Here is a 20,228-nt window from a genome sequence, read left to right as displayed (position 1 = left end):
GGACTGTGTCTAACTAATTAGGTTGGTTAAATGCAGAGGACAAATTTTGTTGTATACATACAATGACAATAAAGGTTCTATTCTTTTCTTTATTATAACTTTTTGGCAAGTGATCTATTCATAATTGTTGCAACAAAATTGTCGTGTACCCGAACAAATTGAAATAGACGTATAATAGTAAGCTATTTTTCTTGCACTGATATTGTCTTAATTACAATTTTGTGTTGTTTTGTCGACTTGTGATACGCGTTTTATTGTGAAAACGATGAGCGGAAAGAGTTTTGTGTGTGTCGGGTGTGACGTAGGTGTGTCTGACAGCGGAATGAGGAGCAGACAGATGCTGAGGAGGAGGAGGTGAAGGAGGAGAAGGAGGACACTTACCGAGGAGTAGGACGCACACCGAGGAGGTTTGTGATCTGACACTTCCTAACCACTTTAATCTGGTTTCTAGTCCCACTTTCTGTGGAAACTGTTTTGGCGCCAGACGTGAACTCTGAACTTTTAACGCCTTTATGGTTTTAAACAGGATTAAATCTGATTGTTTTTGTCATATGTTCAAACTAAAGCTAAAGTTCAGGAAAGACGCAAGAAAAAAAAAACAACAAAACAGCGATAAAACATGAAAATGACCAAAAAAAATTTAAATAAAGTTGGTATTAAATTGCGACAAAGAACTTTTTAAACACTTTTATCTCGTAAAATATTTAATAGTATGTCATATTTTCAGTAATGGAATTTGTGAACGTTTAAATGTATTTTTTTGTACGTTTTAGGTGGCTTCTGTAAGCGTAAAAAGGGGGAAAACCCCGTTTATCACTGCGTTTTGACCACCAGTGGCAGTTTTCCGGTCTGCCGCTGGGGGCGATATTGGCACTCATTCTTTCATTCCAGTGCTGAAGCAATTATTGATCAATCGATTAATCAGCATAAAGTAATCAACTGTTTTAAGTAAATACGTTAAATAGTTCTGTGTTTACAGTTGATATGTTTCTGTTTTCCCTCTGATTTAATTTGTGTTAATTTTAAACTAAAGTCAATGTTTTTGTATTTCTGTATTCACATTAATATTGACAATCACTGCATACTTTATAAAAATGTATATGAAAATTTTTGTGAAAGAAAAAATTCTGATGTTTCATGAACTAAACTATAAAATTAAAGCAGTCAGATTAATCCACAGCAGGGATGCAACAGCACTGTTAGCACTGTTGTGTCACAGCAGGAAGGTCGTGGGATCGAGTCCCACTTGTGGCCTTTCTGTGTGGAGTTTGCATGTTCTCCCCGTGTTTGTGTGGGTTTCCTCCGGGTGCTCTGGCTTCCTCCCACATCTAAAGACATGCAGATTAGGTGGACTGGAAACGTTATAATTGTCCAGGTTTCCCTTGTAAAAGAGATCTTGATCTCAGACTAACCTGGCTAAATAAAGGTTAAATTAAATTTGAAATTCCAGATTGACTTTATTCTAATGAGTACAACTCTGTGCACACATGTGCAATAATGCCAAAGTTATACAAAATATAACAGTAGTATTTGTCTGTAATGTCAGAAAACTATCAGTTAATTTTCTTAGGAGTCAAGGAGACATCCTGGAATTATTTGTTTTGTCCAAACAACAGTCTAAAATCCAAAACTGGTCAATTGTTTTGTTCAATGTAACCAAGTTAAATCCAGTGTACTGTTTGAAACTACTTCAAAAAAAGATTAATCAAATTTATACTTTTCCGCATTTTTCAACAGTATATTGTGAATAAAACACAAAAGGGTCAAACTATCGCTTTTAAGAAGCCGGAACAAGTACTGCTTATTTATTTAATTTAAATTAAGGTGGTGATGTGTTTTATGTGGTTTGTCTGATTGTGGAGAATTTAATGCAAAATGATTAAACAAATTAGAAGACGTGATCTGGTGGAATAGAAGATGTTTGATTGTTCAGCTCACACAGAATATTTGATCTGGTGACAAAGAACCTTTTGTTTGATTGTTTGTTTGATTGGTCAGCTCCAGTGGTGGGCACAGTTCCGCTAATCCGCTAATTATCAAAGATAATGTTTTCATTATCGGATTAGCTTTCTGGATAATTTTGAAAACCATCATCGGACCAATTATCTTCTGATAAGTTTTGATCCAATAATTTTTAGACCGCTAACATTTTTGTAGATGTAGCTTTTGTTGTAGATGTGCAGATCTATCCTCTACAAACAGAGAAGGACTGGCTCTAGAAGAAACCACTCTATTTTCTGCAGGCAAAGGAGAACTGGTCATAGAAAAGAAAAAAACTAATTTCTTTTTACCCCATACTAATACACCGACAATAGCACCCAGGTCATCCAGAGGCATACAGTTTTATCTTATGGTTAAAATTTTAACCAAACTAATTTCGGACAAGTTATTTAAATTAATGTCACGTCTGAAGTTTTATAAAGTGAAAATATCAGATATATGTTTTAGTTTTAAAGTATTGGACTAATTTTAAAGGTTTTAGTGTGGACATGGTGTGTGCGCAGTGCATTCTGGGTAAAAGTTCACAACAGGAGAAATACATTTGAGACGCTCTGATCAGGCTCCACACCGACAACAGCATTAAACTCTTTGTATATTGTGCCTAAAACTCTCGTGAATATATTCTCTGGGTTTATAGAAGTTGTTATTGTCTTTGTTTTATGTAAAAATGCCAGAAGAAGTCCAGGTTGCTTCTTCAAAAGTCGAAAAGTCTGTTAAATTGTGATTCAGGCCATGTGATATAACCGGCGTCAAAATGCATAGAACACTGCCATCTACTGGTGACCGGTTATATCAGTGTTGTCGACTGCAGGATTTTAAAATTATCTGTAGGTTTCCAAAACCTGAGAGACCACACACGTCTCATAGATCTGACAGGTTTAGTTGTACAGTGTGTGGTGTCAGCCACATGGTAAAAACAACACACACGAACAGATTTCACACACGAACATTCCCTGGTCAGACACCTCACTTTCTGATTGGCTGCATGTCACATTTAGTGGCTCATGTCCTTCTTAACACACCACACACGGCAGGAATATCTGATAAGATTATATTTAGCGTCATCACGATTGTTGGACGTCCTTAAGATTGTCGGAAGGGAAACATCGGGTCCGATATCGGCCTAATTATCTTGCCATATGAACCAGGCTTGATGTTATGACGCCTCACGGAGTGACTGATTGATCTGTTATAACACCGCACTGAGCCGCTAACCGATCGGATGTTATGACACCTCACGGAGCGACTGATTGATGCGTTATGACACAGGACCGAGCATGTTTTCACTATTATTTGATTTCTTTGTGTGACTGACATCGTTATTTAAGCATTCAAAAGGCGATTCCTATCGCCACAAAACTCCAGCAACCACACACAAGAAAGTTTTTTTGACAGTTCTTGTTATTGAAAGAAACCTTGTCTCCCTAACCGGATAGAGTTGTGATGTCATCACGCGTGCGCTTAGGCGCTGTCTAGCGGGATCTTGAAAATGTCTTTCTTTTTTATGCAAATGAGAAAAATGACATATTTTACAAAAGCGCATTTATTTGTGAACACCAGCACAAGTTACATTTATTCACTTGTGTTGGTTTTTACATAGAATGAATGAATCAAGCAGTATGAGCGGAGTCTTAGTTTACCCATAATCCCTTTGGTGTGCTAATGTTCAAGTCTTCAGAATTAGTGGATTATTTTAAAATTAACAGATATGTGTTATATATCACTTTGTACATTTTAAGAGTTTACATTAATGTAGTTATTCTATCTGGAATAATTTTATTTATAAAGCAAAACCATAATTCAAACCTGCTTTCCATTTCAAGACCTCTGCCTCATCGCTGGACCACTGTATCCTGTCAGGGAAAATGATGCTTTCCTATAGCACGGGCAGAATGCACAAAGACAAGCTCTGGTTCATTGGCTGGTTGGGTTTGTGATCGCTGTTGGTTCTATTAGAAGCTTTGGCGGTGTTTAAACTCAAAATCAGCTTTTTAGTAGCTGAGAATGTTGGGAGGCAAAATTGAAAGTTATCGGTTATCTGTAGCTTCCGATAAGTTTTTAGACAGTTTATCGGTTTAGCGTTAAAAAAGATAACTTTTCAGTTAGCTGATTACCAGTTTTCGAAGCTAACATTTTGGTTAGCTGTGCCCACCACTGGTCAGCTCACAGAGAACATTTTATCTGGTGGCATAGAACATTTTGTTTGTTTGTTTGTTTGTTTGTTCAGCTCACACAGAACATTTGATGTGGTGACACAGAATGTTTTGTTTGTTTTTTTGTTTGTTTCATTGGTCAGCTCACGCAGAACATTTTATCTGGTGACACAGAACATTTTGTTTGTTTGTTAAGCTCACACAGAACATTTGATCCATTGACATAGAACATTTTGTTTGTTTGTTTGTTCAGCTCACACAGAATAGAAGTTTGTTCAGCGCACACAGAACATTTTATCTGGTGGCATAGAACATTTTGTTTGTTTGTTTGTTTGTTTGTTCAGCTCACACAGAACATTTGATGTGGTGACACAGAATGTTTTTGTTTTTTTTTTTGTTTCATTGGTCAGCTCACGCAGAACATTTTATCTGGTGACACAGAACATTTTGTTTGTTTGTTAAGCTCACACAGAGCATTTGATCCATTGACATAGAACATTTTGTTTGTTTGTTTGTTCAGCTCACACAGAATAGAAGTTTGTTCAGCGCACACAGAACATTTTTTCTGGTGACACAGAACATTTTGTTTGTTTGTTTGTTTGGTCAGCTCACACAGAACATTTGATCTAGTGACATAGAACATTTTGTTTTGTTTGGTCAGCTCACACAGAACATTTTATCTGGTGACACAGAACATTTTGTTTGTTTGTTTGTTCGGCTCACACAGAACAGTTTATCTGGTGACATAGAACATTTTGTTTGTTTGGACAGCTCACGCAGAACTTTTATCTGGTGACACAGAACATTTTGTTTGTTTGTTAAGCTCACACAGAACATTTGATCCATTGACATAGAACATTTTGTTTGTTTGTTTGTTCAGCTCACACAGAATAGAAGTTTGGTCAGCTCACACAAAACATTTTATCTGGTGACATAGAACATTTTGTTTGTTTGTTTGTTTGTTTGGTCAGCTCACACAGAACATTTTATCTGGTGACACAGAACATTTTGTTTGTTTGTTTGTTTGGTCAGCTCACACAGAACATTTGATCTAGTGACATAGAACATTTTGTTTGTTTGTTTGGTCAGCTCACACAGAACATTTGATCTAGTGACACAGAACATTTTGTTTGTTTGTTTGGTCAGCGCACACAGAACATTTTATCTGGTGACATAGAACATTTTGTTTGCTTGTTTGTTCAGCGCACACAGAACATTTTATCTGGTGACATAGAACATTTTGTTTCTTTGTTTGTTCAGCACACACAGAACATTTTATCTGGTGACACAGAATATTTTGTTTGTTTGTTTGTTTGGTCAGCTCACACAAAACATTTGATCTAGTGACATAGAACATTTTGTTTGTTTGTTTGGTCAGCTCACACAGAACATTTTATCTGGTGACACAGAACATTTTGTTTGTTTGTTTGTTTGTTAAGCTCACACAGAACATTTGATCTAGTGACATAGAACATTTTGTTTGTTTGTTTGTTTGTTTGTTTGTTTGTTTGGTCAGCTCACACAGAACATTTTATCTGGTGACACAGAACATTTTGTTTGTTTGTTTGTTTGGTTAGCTCACACAGAACATTTGATCTAGTGACATAGAACATTTTGTTTGTTTGTTTGGTCAGCTCACACAGAACATTTTATCTGGTGACACAGAACATTTTGTTTGTTTGTTTGTTTGTTAAGCTCACACAGAACATTTGATCTAGTGACATAGAACATTTTGTTTGTTTGTTTGGTCAGCTCACACAGAACATTTTATCTGGTGACACAGAACATTTTGTTTGTTTGTTTGTTAAGCTCACACAGAACATTTGATCTAGTGACATAGAACATTTTGTTTGTTTGTTTGTTTGTTTGGTCAGCTCACACAGAACATTTTATCTGGTGACATAGAACATTTTGTTTGTTTGTTTGGTCAGCTCACACAGAACATTTTATCTGGTGACACAGAACATTTTGTTTGTTTGTTTGTTTGTTAAGCTCACACAGAACATTTGATCTAGTGACATAGAACATTTTGTTTGTTTGTTTGTTTGTTTGTTTGGTCAGCTCACACAGAACATTTTATCTGGTGACACAGAACATTTTGTTTGTTTGTTTGTTTGGTTAGCTCACACAGAACATTTGATCTAGTGACATAGAACATTTTGTTTGTTTGTTTGGTCAGCTCACACAGAACATTTTATCTGGTGACACAGAACATTTTGTTTGTTTGTTTGTTTGTTAAGCTCACACAGAACATTTGATCTAGTGACATAGAACATTTTGTTTGTTTTATCTGTCAGTTCACACAGACCATTTTATCTGATCACACAGAACGTTTTGTTTGTTTGTTTGTTTGTTTGATTGATTGATTGGTCAGCTCATGCAGACCATTTTATCTGGTGACAGAACATTTTGTTTGGTTGTTTGTATGTTTGTTCAGCTCGCACAGAACATTTGATCTGGCGACACAGAGTGTTTTGTTTGTTTGTTTGATCGGTCAGCTCACACTGTGAGTTCTCACCTTGTCTGGTTGATTGGCGTTTGTATTTTCCTGCCTGACTTCTTGACTTGCGGTGATTCTCCCTCGTCAGCACGTTCGGTATCACCATGGAACATGTCTAATCAGTCTCACCTGTGAGGAGGAGTGATATGTATGGCTGACCTTTGACCCTGCTACCTTTGAGCCGCATGCTGACTGGCTGTGCGACTCTGTTTTTATGCAGCGTGACGGTGGACTGTGAGTCATTTGAGTACGAGCGGCGGCGTTGGTGAGCAGCGTGGATGAGCAGAGATGTCCGTGTCGACACAGCTGGGTCTGCTGCTGTGGAAGAACTTCACCTACAGACGACGACAGACGGTGAGACATACACAACGGACACAAAGCAACAATTCTCAAAACCTTCAATCTTTACAGCTGAAAACAGCTGATCAGGATGTGTCATTAGAACCTGAGATTTGGACATTCATGAAATAATCCATCTTCAGCTTCAATGATGTTTTTAACTTTGTGTTTTTGAGTGTTACGCAGAAATTTGTTATACTGTATTTGGACTTTCTCGTCTTTATTTGATATTGACAGTACACTGACAAGAAAGGGGGGTGAGACAGACACGCACCAAAGGTCGTCCAGTCCAGTAAGTCAGCGTAGGGACACTGCAGATCAGATCTTGCAATACACACTCGGCGCCTTAACCCCTCAGCTGCCAAAACTCTCTGAACTGGGTTTAGCCTGGTCATACTGGAGATAATCGGTGGTTTTGTTCCACTGCAGTAACAGACATACATCTGAGCTACACAAACGACAAACTGGATTAAAAGAATTTATTATTTTTGAAAGGGTAAATGTGTTTTTGGAGTGAGAATAAATGTTCTGTGAACTTCTCGTCCTCATAACCTGTGACACATGAAATTTTAGTTTAGTCATACAATCACTGGGTTCAAGGTTTAATTAAAATAATGCAACATGTGTTTTAAGCAGTTCAGCGCGATCTGTGGAGCCTTAATTAGACATTTATTTTCCACAGTGACTGTCTTAGCGAGCCGGCTGAGGTAAGAATCATACAGGTGGTGCTGTCTCTCACCTTGAACCACAGAGTCACAGAGCTGCACTTGATGAAACAAAATCACAAACTTTTATCCCGTCATTCCCACTTGCTTACTTTTGCCCTCACATTCAGATCTCTCCTCTGACTGATGGCTTTACATTTTTAGCTTTCACTGTGTGCAGCAGCAGAAGGCAGAATGCAGCCCTTCACTTGTTCATACCAAAAGGAAATGGTTTGTCTTTTGATGATGATTTGAAGATGATTCTGACACCCTTGTCTGCTACAGAAAAACCCTGGATGTGGTTTTTGGAACACTTTATTTTCTGATAGTACTGGCAGAAATTTTGCATTCTTAGTGAAGTCACTATAATAGACAGCATCCAGTGACGACAGCAGCAGATGGTTCTGTGGAACAGGAGCTGGACTTCCAACCTGTGGACCGAGGTCTGTGCTTTGTGCTACTTGTGTGCACGGACAAGAAACTTCGTCTGTCTTGTCCCAGTCCTCCCAGCTGTAAATGGGTCCTGTCTGGTGGAGTAACCTGTGATGGACTCTCATCTGCTTCATGTTGCAGTATCCATGGATAACTGACATGCACACCTCATTGTCCTCATCCAGTGGATTCTTGGGAATAACTTTGTGCCAAATGAACACTTTGGGAGACTAGGATAAGGAGGATCACTTGTGTTGTTCAGGGAATGTTGGTGATGACGTGTTGTTCTTGTGGTGCGTTTCTCTGGGTGTGGTCCAGCATGTAGGTTACTCACTCAGAACTGAGGAACCTACATGCTTGAGAAGATCAAGGACACACCCACCTTTCACCTGGCTGCAGAAGATAGATGCTTAAACTGGAATGTTATTATTGTGTTCTCGCTTAAAAAATCAATATAAAATACTGAGAAAATTGATATAAATCATTATTATTGTCTAGAACATGAAATGTATTTATTTATTTGTCTTGTGTACAAAGTTAGTTCTTTTGGCGTTCATTCGGGGTCTCCACAGCTGATCCATATCAGATCTGCATGTTGATTTGGCACATGTTTTACACCGGATACCCTTCCTGATGGAACGCAGCATTCCATGGAGAATGGATGGCCTTGAAACTAGAACCTTCTGCTCTGGAAGCAAATGCACTAACTGTGTGGCCACCACGCTGCTTCTTATTTTATGCTGTTTTTTTTTTTTTTTGGTGTGTGTTTTATATGTCAATGAAATGTAATTATATTTAATCTGTTTCTGTTTGGTTCAGTTTTATGTTTTTCTTGATTTGACTTCTTGAGTCATTCATCACATGTTCATAAAGGCAAACCAATGACATCAGTGTTGACTTGGTTTTTGTTGTGAAAATGGGAAGTTGAAATGCCAGCTTTGATTGCTGTGTCTCAAACATGCATAATGGATGAGATCTAATAATAAAAGCATGAAGCTGCTTTCTGCAGATGCTTTATGAGTCCGTTGAGATGCTTTTGCAGTCGGTTGTTGCTGGTTGTGAGTTGGGTGGTTCTAATGGCTTCTCTGGAGGTGGACTGCTGACCGTCTACTCTTTGTTTTTTGCAGCTTCAGCTCCTGGCTGAGATTGTCTGGCCGCTCTTCATCTTCTTCATCCTGATCACCGTGCGGCTGAGCTACCCGCCGTACGAACAGCATGAATGTAAGTTTAAAAGCTTTACCTAACTTTGAGTGGAAGTCGAGCATTAATCGCACCGCCGAGGAGTCCCAACACTTGACTCAAGACTTTAATTGTCCACTGTGATGAAGGTCCAGCTTGAAAATACTTTGTCAGGTGTACATTTGTCCTCACTAAGAGCAGCTAATCCAGCTTCACGATGCTACAGCCCAAAGACGTCAGACACATGATAGTCCATGAGCCAGGAGTCAGTTTTGACCTAATTGGTACCACTTAACTGGACAAAAGAACACTCAGACTACAGCCTCAGTGTACTATGACCTACACAAAATTGTATGGTGGTCTTCCAGGGTTAGGGATAGAGGTTTTTGAAGGTGGAATGCTGAACTAGATCCTGTGACTGATTTGGAGTTAAACTGATTGTCAATCAATCTAAAAGCTGTTGAGCCATCCAGTCTATACTTACCTGACTAAGACCAGCAGCCAGCACTGGACTGAGGCTGAATCTCAATTCTACCCCTCGGTCCTACCCCTTACCCCTTCCCCTCCGTTTTGCGCGGGCACGAGAGGCAGAGGGGTGTCTGAATTCTCTTTTTGGAGCGAGGCAGAGGGGTAGGTGGAGGGCTACAAACCCCTTCAAACGGACTGAATCTGGATGCACACTCCGTTTGGAGGGGTAGGAGGAGCTTACCGCTGTCTCCAAAGAAACAAACATGGTGCAGAAAGAGACGCACAAATGAAAGAGGCTTTCATTACAAATTACGCTGTTTAGAAAGTTATAACTTGAACAAGAACTTTACAGACAGTTGCCTATGACAGCAACGTGTATGCTGCTGGATGCATGTTGTGTATATTGTCGTTCTGAGGAATATCGTAACTTTGCGCGTGTGCTGAGGCGTTATAATGCACATACACACAAACGCTATGATAAGACACTTTTATATCTCACAATGGAGAAAATCATGATAAAAGATAAGCACGTTAATTTGTATGTTCATAAATCTTTGGATAATAGCGACCCCTGCTGTTGGATTTCAAGGTCTGTAATGCGTGTGTATTTTGTAAACAAATAGGGAGCCCTGAGCACACTCGTCTCCTAATAATCTTTCAGGTAGAAAATGAGAAGTTTCACCAATGGGAGTAAAAATATATACACACACATGTATATGTGTAACACATAACCTGACGTCCTAATAGACTGATATTATTTGTCAAGGAAATTTCTAAAGGAAATAGGGCTGGATGCAAAAATGGAAGAATTTGAAAAAGAAATATAAGGTTAACAGAACTAGATGCAGCCCATAACATACATACAGGTGCTGGTCATATAATTAGAATATCATGAAAAAGTTGATTTATTTCAGTCATTCCATTCAAAAAGTGAAACTTGTATAATGTATACATTCATTCCACACAGACTGATATATTTCAAGTGTTTATTTTAATTACTAATTAATTAATTAATTACTAATCAATCAATTAATGATTAATCAACTAACAATATTAATTACTATTATTAATGATTAATTATTATTAGTATTATTAACAATTAATTACTAATTCATTAATTACTAATCAATCAATTAATGATTAATCAACTAACAATATTAATTATTACTATTATTAATGATTAATTATTAGTATTATTAACATTAATTAATTACTAATTAATTATTGTTATTATAACTTATGAATGAATTACATTAATTATTAATACCACAAAATTCTCCAACATGATTGCGATGCGTCAAAGAAATCTGCGACTTCTTCTATTTCTTTGCATTTACGCAGAAAGGCGAGAAAATAAAAAGAGCAAACAGTCTACTGCAACAAGTTGTGCTTCGGTTGCCATGTTGACAAACAGTGAGGACGGCAGTTTGAGATGGGCAGTTTTTTTTTTTCCCCTAAGGCGGAGGAGTGTCTCAATTTATAGGGCTAGAGGCATGCCCCTTCGCCTTACCCCTTGTTTTAAAGGGGTAGGCGTAGGGGTAGGTGTAGGGCCAAGGGGAAGGGGAAGGGGTACAAAAGAGAATTGAGATTGGGCCTAAGACTCACCAATTTAGTTCCAGGGCTTGTCAGCTACTTAGCACCGAGCTAAGATTTGTTTCCTGTTTTACGTTGTGGTGAATGTTTGTGCACGAGCAGCACAGTGCTTTGTATGAACAAGTGAATGGAGCCAAGTGGAGTAAATGCTGAAGCAGTCATCATTGTCCTCGGACCTTTGTAACAGTGTTTAGAGGACAGCACGGGGCGTCCGTGGTCAGAGGCTGAAGTGCAGAGTGCAGGAGTGTGGTGGTGTCTCTGGATTATGTTCTTGTTTCTGTTGTTTAACACTGAATAGAGTTTCTGTTTGTCTGTGGCTAAAGCATAAAACAGGGTTCAGGTTTCTTGACGTCCCAGAATTCTGGCACTTTACTAATCAGTTAATTGAAGTCTTCTTCTTAAACTGCAGTCAGCTCCAGACTGAGATAGCACTTAGCCCCAGCTAAGAATCCATGTGCAGAGACTCTGCTGAGTCCCCAGCTGGTCTTTGTGTAATGGATCTGTTCAGTCTGAGTTAAAAACCCTTCTGAGCTCTCAGTAAAGAATCCTCAGCGCTGTGAAAATGATCATTAAGACAATCAGCGTTTAGCATGTTTGGTGTGGACTAAAGTCTCCTGGTTAGTACTCGGATGGACCTCTTAGGAAGACCACTGGGTGTGTGTGTGTGTGTGTGTCTCCTGGTAAACTAGGAGGGATATCTGGTGTAAAATTTGTGCCAAATCACAATGTGGATCCTGACCAAAAATGAGGGCAGCCAAATGACAAACAACAGCAACAACATGTGGTTTGACAGATGATAAAGACCTGTGAGGTTCCACAGTAACACCAGTACAGCAATCCCAGACTCTGATCCCCTTATTTACAGGGGTGTGGGGTCAAATCACGATGTGGGTGATTCTGAATTGATTCACAAATCAATAATCAGTTTTATAAAGGTTAATTGCTGGGGCAGGAAGGCATGTGTTGGCCACCGTTAATGAGCCCTTTCTACCTTCCTCCTGTGTTTCCACAACTAATTTTTTGAACCGCTGATGTACTTTTTATTTAAGTATGTTTGCTGTACAGCTTCATTAGAGCCAGTCTGCTCCAAAATCTGGGGTGGGGTGGTACAACATGCACAAGTGCATGCACAAGTGCGTGCACAGTCAGCATGCACAGCACTGCGATGAGGTGCACATAGTGTTTTATCTTAGTGGTAACACCAAGTCATTTTTAGAATCAGTAGATTTTAGAATCTGTGAATCAGAGCTACACGGGTCCAAATATGGCCGAGCTGTTACAGAATGCGTTGGAAGTTAATTAATTATGGATCATTACTAATACTTTGGTTTGAAAAGTACCAAGTGAGAGCAAAAAAGAAACCCTGTACAAACAAAAATTAAAGTGCATCAATAATCATTTTATAATCCAGTCGCAGCCCTCTGAATCATTATGTAATCATGAGGTGCCTAAAGAGTCTCACCTCAAATTATTAACTTTAAGTCCACAAAGAGATCAATGTTTTCAGTTAATTTTACATCGTTAAAAGTCCTTTTTTCTTTTTTTTCCTGATCAGTAGAGATAACATTTTTACTTTTTGTCTTTTTGATTTAAAGTAGGATTTTTTTTAACATTTAAAATCAAAGTTACTGCACACACAGTCTTTTCAGGTGCATGCTGGGAGAGCTTGATGGTGGTCCTGAGCATTTCAAAGAAAGTTATCTGCTTGTGCTATTTAATCTGATCAACCTGCAGCAACAGTCCAAACCTCAGTCCTGAAGTCCTCTGAAGGTTTCAAGGGTTAGATATCAACCATGGCTTTGTTCTGGGAAGTCTTTTGCATCGTGTGCTGGATGGATTGGCTCCTCGCTGTCACATTTTATTGATGGGTACTTGTCGGGTTTTTGGCCTGAACTGCTGCAGCGCCTCTTCAACCGTTTGGCGAATTTCAGTCAAAGTTCACACAGCGGCAGCATATTCCAGGCCTCCCTCTTCACGGGAGGTGATAATAGACTACAACAATAATGGACAAATCCACTATGATGTCACCCAGACTCTTTCTGGAGTGCGGGGCTCAGTTCCAAATGTCACCATCTTGACAGCTGCAGAAATGAGTATTTTCATGATCTTTCCTGAATTCTGTATTTTGTAGTGTGATCTGGATGATGTATTCCTGAAAGTAAGTCTTAAAAAATTTTCTAAAACTCAGTAGCTCCTCTGGCGGACTATAGACCCACGGCTGACTTTCAAGATGTCTGTCTCATGCCTGTAGTTCCTGACTCGGACTAAAGCCCTGGCAAACCCATCTTTTTGTTTTTTTTTAACATGGTCCCCTTTTGACATCACAAAGCCCTCCTGGGTCAGTGGAGGTGATTATGTTTGCTTGTTATTTCTGTGTTTGGTCTGACGTGCGGTCTGTTTTTTTTTTTTTTTTGCCCACCTCTCGTCACTAAATGATGCTCTGATGTTATTTGATGTCAGTGAAGGTTTCAGACTGAATGATGAGATCACTGATGTCTGAGGACTCTGAGATGAACTCACCTCCGCTGCTGCGTGTTCAGTAGTGACCACTGTCCAGCCTTTCACTTACTTTACTCAGTTCCAGGAAGCTTGTTGTCTTCCTGTTTACGTGTGAAAGCAGAAGCTTTCAGTGTTTGAGGTGCTTTCAGTTCTGCCTGGAGATGTGGGAGTGGAATATTTTTGCTGTGATTCACTCAGCACGTGAGACGTGTTGAAACCCGTCCCCGAAGACTCTGAGATTCAGAAAAACCTTGCGATGAAGCAGCAGTGAAGAAATAATGTTCTTCAGTTTTTGTGATTCCTGAAGTTTGTGGTGGAGTGTCAGTGATGAGCTTCATTCAGGACCGGCACCCTGTGGGTCACTGGCGGTTATCTTATCACCGGTTTGATTAGAAAGCAGCCTGTTGGCAGTCTTCAAGGTTCACTGATAGCAGGCTTATTATTTTCCTCAGAACATGTGTGTGTGTGTGTGTGTGTGTGTGTGTGGAGGGGGGGATAAAGGTCAGTGAGTTAGTCTTAGGTCAGTCCTCAGGCTGATTTTGGGGATAATAAACCAATCACAGCTTATCAACCTGCAGCGTGTGCAGCTGATGGACGGGTAGTGTGCTCCAGGGACAGATCTCAGATCAGCTGATGAACCTGAAGCTCTCAGGAACATCACACACCTTCAGCAGAGCATCTTCCTGAACGTCTGTGTGTTTGTACGGATGCTGAGGCTGCGTTCACACCGCGGCATCACGGGCTGGAAGCGTGATGATGTGATGCGTTTCCTCCTGCTTAGCATGGTTGTTGCATGTCTGCGTGTCGTCACATTACTTTGTAAAATCAGATCCTGGGCAGACGTCCAGTGCTTCACGAGGAACACGTGTGAGCTGAGAACAACAAGAAGACTAATGTACTGTACAAAGCATTTTTGGGGATGAGAATTACTCTGTCTGCGTACACATTAAGCTTTAAAGTGCATCTCCTCCAAAACTGTCAGATTTTGATTTTTTTATATATACATTTAGAGGTTGACCAGTTTTTTTTATTTTTTATTCTGGTGTTCAGAAGATTCACTTCCACCGCTGAATGATACCTGCAGGTGCTGTGTTTTCTAGAGGATGAGTTGTATTTTATTATTGTTTTTACTGGTTTGGGAGGACCTGCAACTTATACTCATGCATTCATTCAAAATCACACATTCATTAATAATAAAAAATTCTAATGACAATGACAGATCTCTTGCAGGCCTGAAAATTTTCAGGATTTTTCCTGAATTCCAGTTTTTCTAGGATGATCTGGACAAATTATTTCTGATGCTTTGCAAGCATCTGCTTGGCTGCCAAAATAAGGCTTAAAATTAGTCAAATTTTTGCCTAAAACCCAGGAACTCCTACAGCGGGCCCCAGACCCCAGAACAACCTTCAGGATTTTTCAGGGTGTCTCTTTCTCATGTTTGCAGTTGTTACTTTGGCACTGTGTTTATTGGACGCCCATGTTTCAACTGGCCGTGGCAGATTGGTGGTTATGATAGAGATGTGGGGATGGACCCGTTGTCTGCCTGGGTGGTTGCTGTCCAGGACCCAAGGTGATTCTCTGGTGTCATCATGGATGTGGTGAAGCACATATGTTTGATTGAAAGCATGGTTTAAAAAAAGAATGAGGAAAAATGGAAAAAGGAAATTTCAGAGACTGTTCAGTTTATTTACATGTTGCCAAATATTAACTTAACCCATCTTACAGCTCCCATCACCTGCAATGTGGATCTGTTAAAATTGTTTGAAAATATCAAGCTTGTTCTGGGTTAGAGTTTCTGAAATTTCAGTGTGGCTCCAGAATAAGAGGCGAGACTAAGATTTTCAAAATCATTTTGTTTGTATTGTAAGAAGCAGCCTGATTCTTTTACACTTTAATATCTTTGTATCAACCGTGGAGAACCTTGTCTGCCTCGGGGGTTGCTATCCAGGTAGACAAGGTGGTTCTGTGGTGTTGTGGATGCATGGTACTAGCGCATTCTCACAAGAGTTGGATAAAATAAGAGGGACAGAGAGGCAGAGCTGAGAAGTCTCAAAAGCCTGTTGACAAACTGAGAATGAAGACGGCTTCTAGAATCATCATCACAAAATCAGTTGGGCATGCCGGGAGGGCGTGGTCTGGAATCCTGACATTGTTTTGTGTCTCTGCAGGTCATTTTCCTAACAAGGCGATGCCATCAGCCGGAACACTGCCCTGGATCCAGGGAATCATCTGCAACGCCAACAACCCCTGTTTCAGACACTCGACGCCGGGCGAGTCTCCAGGTGTCGTCGGCAACTTCAACGACTCCATGTGAGTTAATCTTCCAATTTTCCAGGAGTGCACCGATTAATTTATCTCCTTTGTATGAAGGAACCACTGATGGTTTGCACACAGTCGGGTGTCTGTGGCATTTTCTTGGTGGGCGCTAAAGGGGTAAAATATGACGCATATGACATAATTTCTCTACTTCCGGGGACAGAAACATGGCACTTTCTCTGAGTTTTGGGGCAAATTACACGCAAACAAAGTTAAAATACAAAGAAAAAGTGACGATGCGGTGGCAAGTGCACATGTGTTGCAGTGTGTTTATGACCCGGAGCACAAACATGTTGAAGTGGTTTTGCAGGTGAGAGAACACAGCTACTCTGGTTAGCTGTGTAGGCTAACACTTACCGACACAGTGTTTCCCATTTGCCTCGTCTTGCTTTCTCCACTGGGAACTGAAAAAAGCAATTTTTGCGACAGCTTTGGTGATTGCAGCTGAAAACAAAACAGTGCACCATTTGTCCGTGTGAAGTTATGCTGTGTATATATTGCACAATGGCAGCAGCTGTCACCATAAGTGGTCAAATCCCGCAATATCATGCAGGGTGCAAACGAGACTGCGCCGCCCTGTTTACTCCATGTTTTGAACCCAGAATGACGAATCCTGCCGGTCCTTCAGTCGGTCACTGTGTTCACGCCCGATTAACGTCCCTCTGTACCTGCAGAGAAAAGCATCCGTTTCCACGTCTGACCTCATGTGTCTTTCTGCAGAATTTCCCGTCTTTTTTCTGATGTAAAGAAGATTCTCCTGTACAGTCAGAATGACAAGAACCTGGAGGGGTTTAAGGAGCTGAATCAGGCTCTGCACGCTCTGCAGAACAGCCGATCAGGTAGGTACCCAGCCACACATTCAGCAGTTCTTCCTGTGGGTTCAGATGGTGCTTAAAAAACCAGGTGGTGCCTCTGAGTGGAGGTTGCTGCAGCTTGGTGAAAGGTCAGGGTGATCCTCAACAAATACAACATAGATGACTCCCAAAAAAGCTGCTTTCACGTGTTGTCGGCAGACTCCAAATTGGATGATATTTTTTATTTATTGAATTATTTTGGACTTTCTCCATTTCCTGTGTGCAGATTTGAAATTCCTCTTTTGAGGAATTTCCTAAAGAAAATGGCGCCTTATTACACAAACCGAGGCTGAGGTGGTCTGATGTGGGAGGCAGCAGGTAAACGCAGAGCTCCTCCCTCTGACGAGTCTCGGCAGGTTCAGAGAAAGGCCTCGCCTGATCAGCGGTCACCCAGAAACTCCAATGGCAATCAAAAGGAGTGCTGCTCCTGCCTCCTTAAAATCTCAAATAATTCCACCCATGAAAAAGAATTCCAATAAAAAAATCTACTTTGATACATCAGCCTTTACTGAGTCTTTTTAGGTGTAAATGCTGGAAAGTTGAGTGCATGTGAAGATCCACAAACCTCCAAATTCCTGTTAAAGAGCATCAATAATGTTTTTAAGGACGTTTCTCACAAATAAAGTCAAATCTCACGTCCTCATGAATTTATCCACAAACTCCCATTTATACGCTATAATTAACCATCAGGCCCAAAAGCACTTTGAACAAGTTGTTCAACCTCTTTTAAAAAATGATATTTAAAACAAAATGATGGAAAAAGAAGAGTTCCAAATTGTAGTTTCAAAACATTCTGTATTTTCAGCACATCTCAGTGTAGATACAGTCAAAAAAATCTCTCAAGAGGATAAATACAGTTTTTAAAAAGGAATGAGCAAAGTGCTTGTTCCTTTAAAAATAACAAACAAACAAATAACCCCAATAACCCCCTCCCCTTTTTAAGTACAGGGTGGGAGGATGGGGTGGTGCATCAAGACTCTGCCCACAGCTGTGGGCTCATGAATCAGGAATGTTGTGGATCGCGTGTTAATCATTTTGTAATTGTGATATCTCATATGTGTGTTTACTGTCTGACACTTAGCAAGGAGAAGTTTGCAGACCAGGACTTTGTGGACGATGCTGTGATTTTTGTGGAATCAGTGGATACTCTGATACAACACTTGAGAAGCTTATCTGGGTTTGTGACGGTCCTGGATCCAGACTATAATCCAGGTGTTCACTGACAGCTCTCTGTCTCACTCGATTAAAGCTACTGTATGCAAGTTTTGAACATGGCAGTAAATGCTGTATCCATCCAATATTAATGTATTTTCTTTATCCTTTTAAACATTATTTATGACCAATAGATAACATGAAATAACAAAATAATGAAATATGAGATTTGCATCATATGTAACTTTACCTTAAATTGGCTTAAGTAGCTGTTTTTTTAAGAAATAATAAACATGACAAATTATGAATTATTAATTTGATTGAATGTGGGTGAATGTGAGGCATTATTGTAAAATGCTTTGAACGTCTGATGCAGATGGAAAAGGGCTATGCAGTCCATTTACCATTTATTTTATTCCACTTTGCAAAAGCCCATGGATGCCTGAGAAGGGCCCATTATGTGGGGAAAATGGCCCATTACTTCAGGAACTGAGGGGCCATTAGCCCAAACCACCCTTTGGAAATATGACTCACTGATTTGGAATGTTTTATTTCACATTTCACTTCCAAGCTTGAATATTATTGAGAATTAAAAGTTCAGTATATTAAATGGTGTTAAAACAATGCTGATGATCACATTGTGATATTTCTTGAGGCAATATATTGCCCAGGGAAATTTATCATAAGAGGTCTAGTCCCGGTGCTTCCTGTCCTACTCTTCGGTTGCCAGACTTGGACTCTAACCAGTGACTTAAGGCATCAACTGACTGTTTTTGGTACCAAGTCTCTATGGCAGATCCTTGAGTCCCACTGGAATGACTTTGTGTTAAATGAGCAGTTACTCAGTGAGACTCGGAAGAGGAGCATGACTGACATGGTAAGCATGCTCAGCAACAGATTGAGGGTTATTTTGGACATGTGGGGATGGACCGGTTGTCTGTCGAGATAGTTGGACTCCATATGCTTATGCTTCCATGGCGTCATGCATGCAGTGAAGTGTAGGACCAGTGCATACTTCCAAACTTGACTTGTCCAACACTGTAAATATCAGGTAGGACTGTAGGCCCAGATGAGGACTTGGGCTTCTTTGTGGAGAATCGGTGAGTTAACATTCGACTGGTTGTCTGAAAAAAACGGAAAAGATTTTTTTTTTCTCAGAGTTTTGGAGAAATAAATCCTCGCTGCAGAGCTGGATAATTGCTGTAATGTGACCTCGGCCTCCTCTGGTTCGGGTCAGCGGGATGATCTGTCGCATTTTGTTTTCTCCTCCTTGGGCCCAGCAGCATCATGCTGGGTGTCGGTGGGTTTGAGCAGAACCGGGTCTGTGTGTCCTCGTTATGCAGCTGTACAAACTCTGCTTTTCATTTGATGAGGTCATAAGACTTGTTCACAGCCAGTTGGTGGACACTGTCTGAGGTTCTACAGCGCGTTACTGCCTCATGCTCAGGGTGCTTTATTATGATGCCACACATTCACCTTGTTGGTCTGTCCTTCAGATTCTTGTAAACTCATCAGTCCACTGCTGGAGTGCTCTTGTGCAATCAATCCCTGCTGCTCCATGACTGCTGCACTGTGGCTGACCCTGACCTTTAACCTGTGGTCAGGACAAGTGCAGACAGACCTCTGCAGACCATTTCTACATCTGTTTTAATGTGACGTCACGTCTTTCACATTCTGGTGTTAGGATCAGCGGATACAATGGATGACAGACGTTTAACCTCAAACAAGCGACTGTGATGAATCGTTCGTCAGATTGGCTGTGGGAGCTCATTGGAGGAGACGTGTTGCTCTGTGGGTGCTCTGAGGAAACCCTGTTCCTCATTTGACCAATCACATCTGCAGATTTGCTGAATCTCCGTTGACCCGTCGCAGACGGTGGAGTCCAGCAGAGTCAGTTTGATCCCCTCGGCCAGCCCGACCCAGCTCTGTGGACCTGAGGCTTCAGGTTTTGTCCTCTGTGAGGTCGCTGGATTTCTCTTCTCTTCAGACCACATTAACGTTCAGTATTAAAAATGCTGTTTTTAATTTTTTTGAGCCT

The 20,228-nt window shown here is 40.3% G+C and overlaps 1 protein-coding gene across 1 annotated transcript in view; it reads left to right on the top strand.

Annotated features, from left to right (window-relative positions):
* Nucleotides 1-285: 285 nt before the first annotated feature.
* Nucleotides 286-20,228, top strand: part of abca1b (ATP-binding cassette, sub-family A (ABC1), member 1B) — a 90,863-nt gene continuing 70,920 nt past the window's right edge. Inside the window, exons 1-5 of the mRNA XM_034182266.1 lie at nucleotides 286-407; nucleotides 6,875-7,008; nucleotides 9,257-9,350; nucleotides 16,037-16,178; nucleotides 16,905-17,023. Coding sequence (XP_034038157.1) covers nucleotides 6,943-7,008; nucleotides 9,257-9,350; nucleotides 16,037-16,178; nucleotides 16,905-17,023 — 421 coding nt within the window. The 5' untranslated portion in view covers nucleotides 286-407; nucleotides 6,875-6,942. The remainder of the gene's footprint in view (nucleotides 408-6,874; nucleotides 7,009-9,256; nucleotides 9,351-16,036; nucleotides 16,179-16,904; nucleotides 17,024-20,228) is intronic.

Source organism: Thalassophryne amazonica, chromosome 11 (assembly GCF_902500255.1).
Source record: "Thalassophryne amazonica chromosome 11, fThaAma1.1, whole genome shotgun sequence".
Lineage (NCBI taxonomy): Eukaryota > Metazoa > Chordata > Actinopteri > Batrachoidiformes > Batrachoididae > Thalassophryne > Thalassophryne amazonica.
The sequence above is the reverse complement of the archived record's forward strand: the minus strand, read 5'-3'. Positions and strand labels throughout refer to the sequence as shown.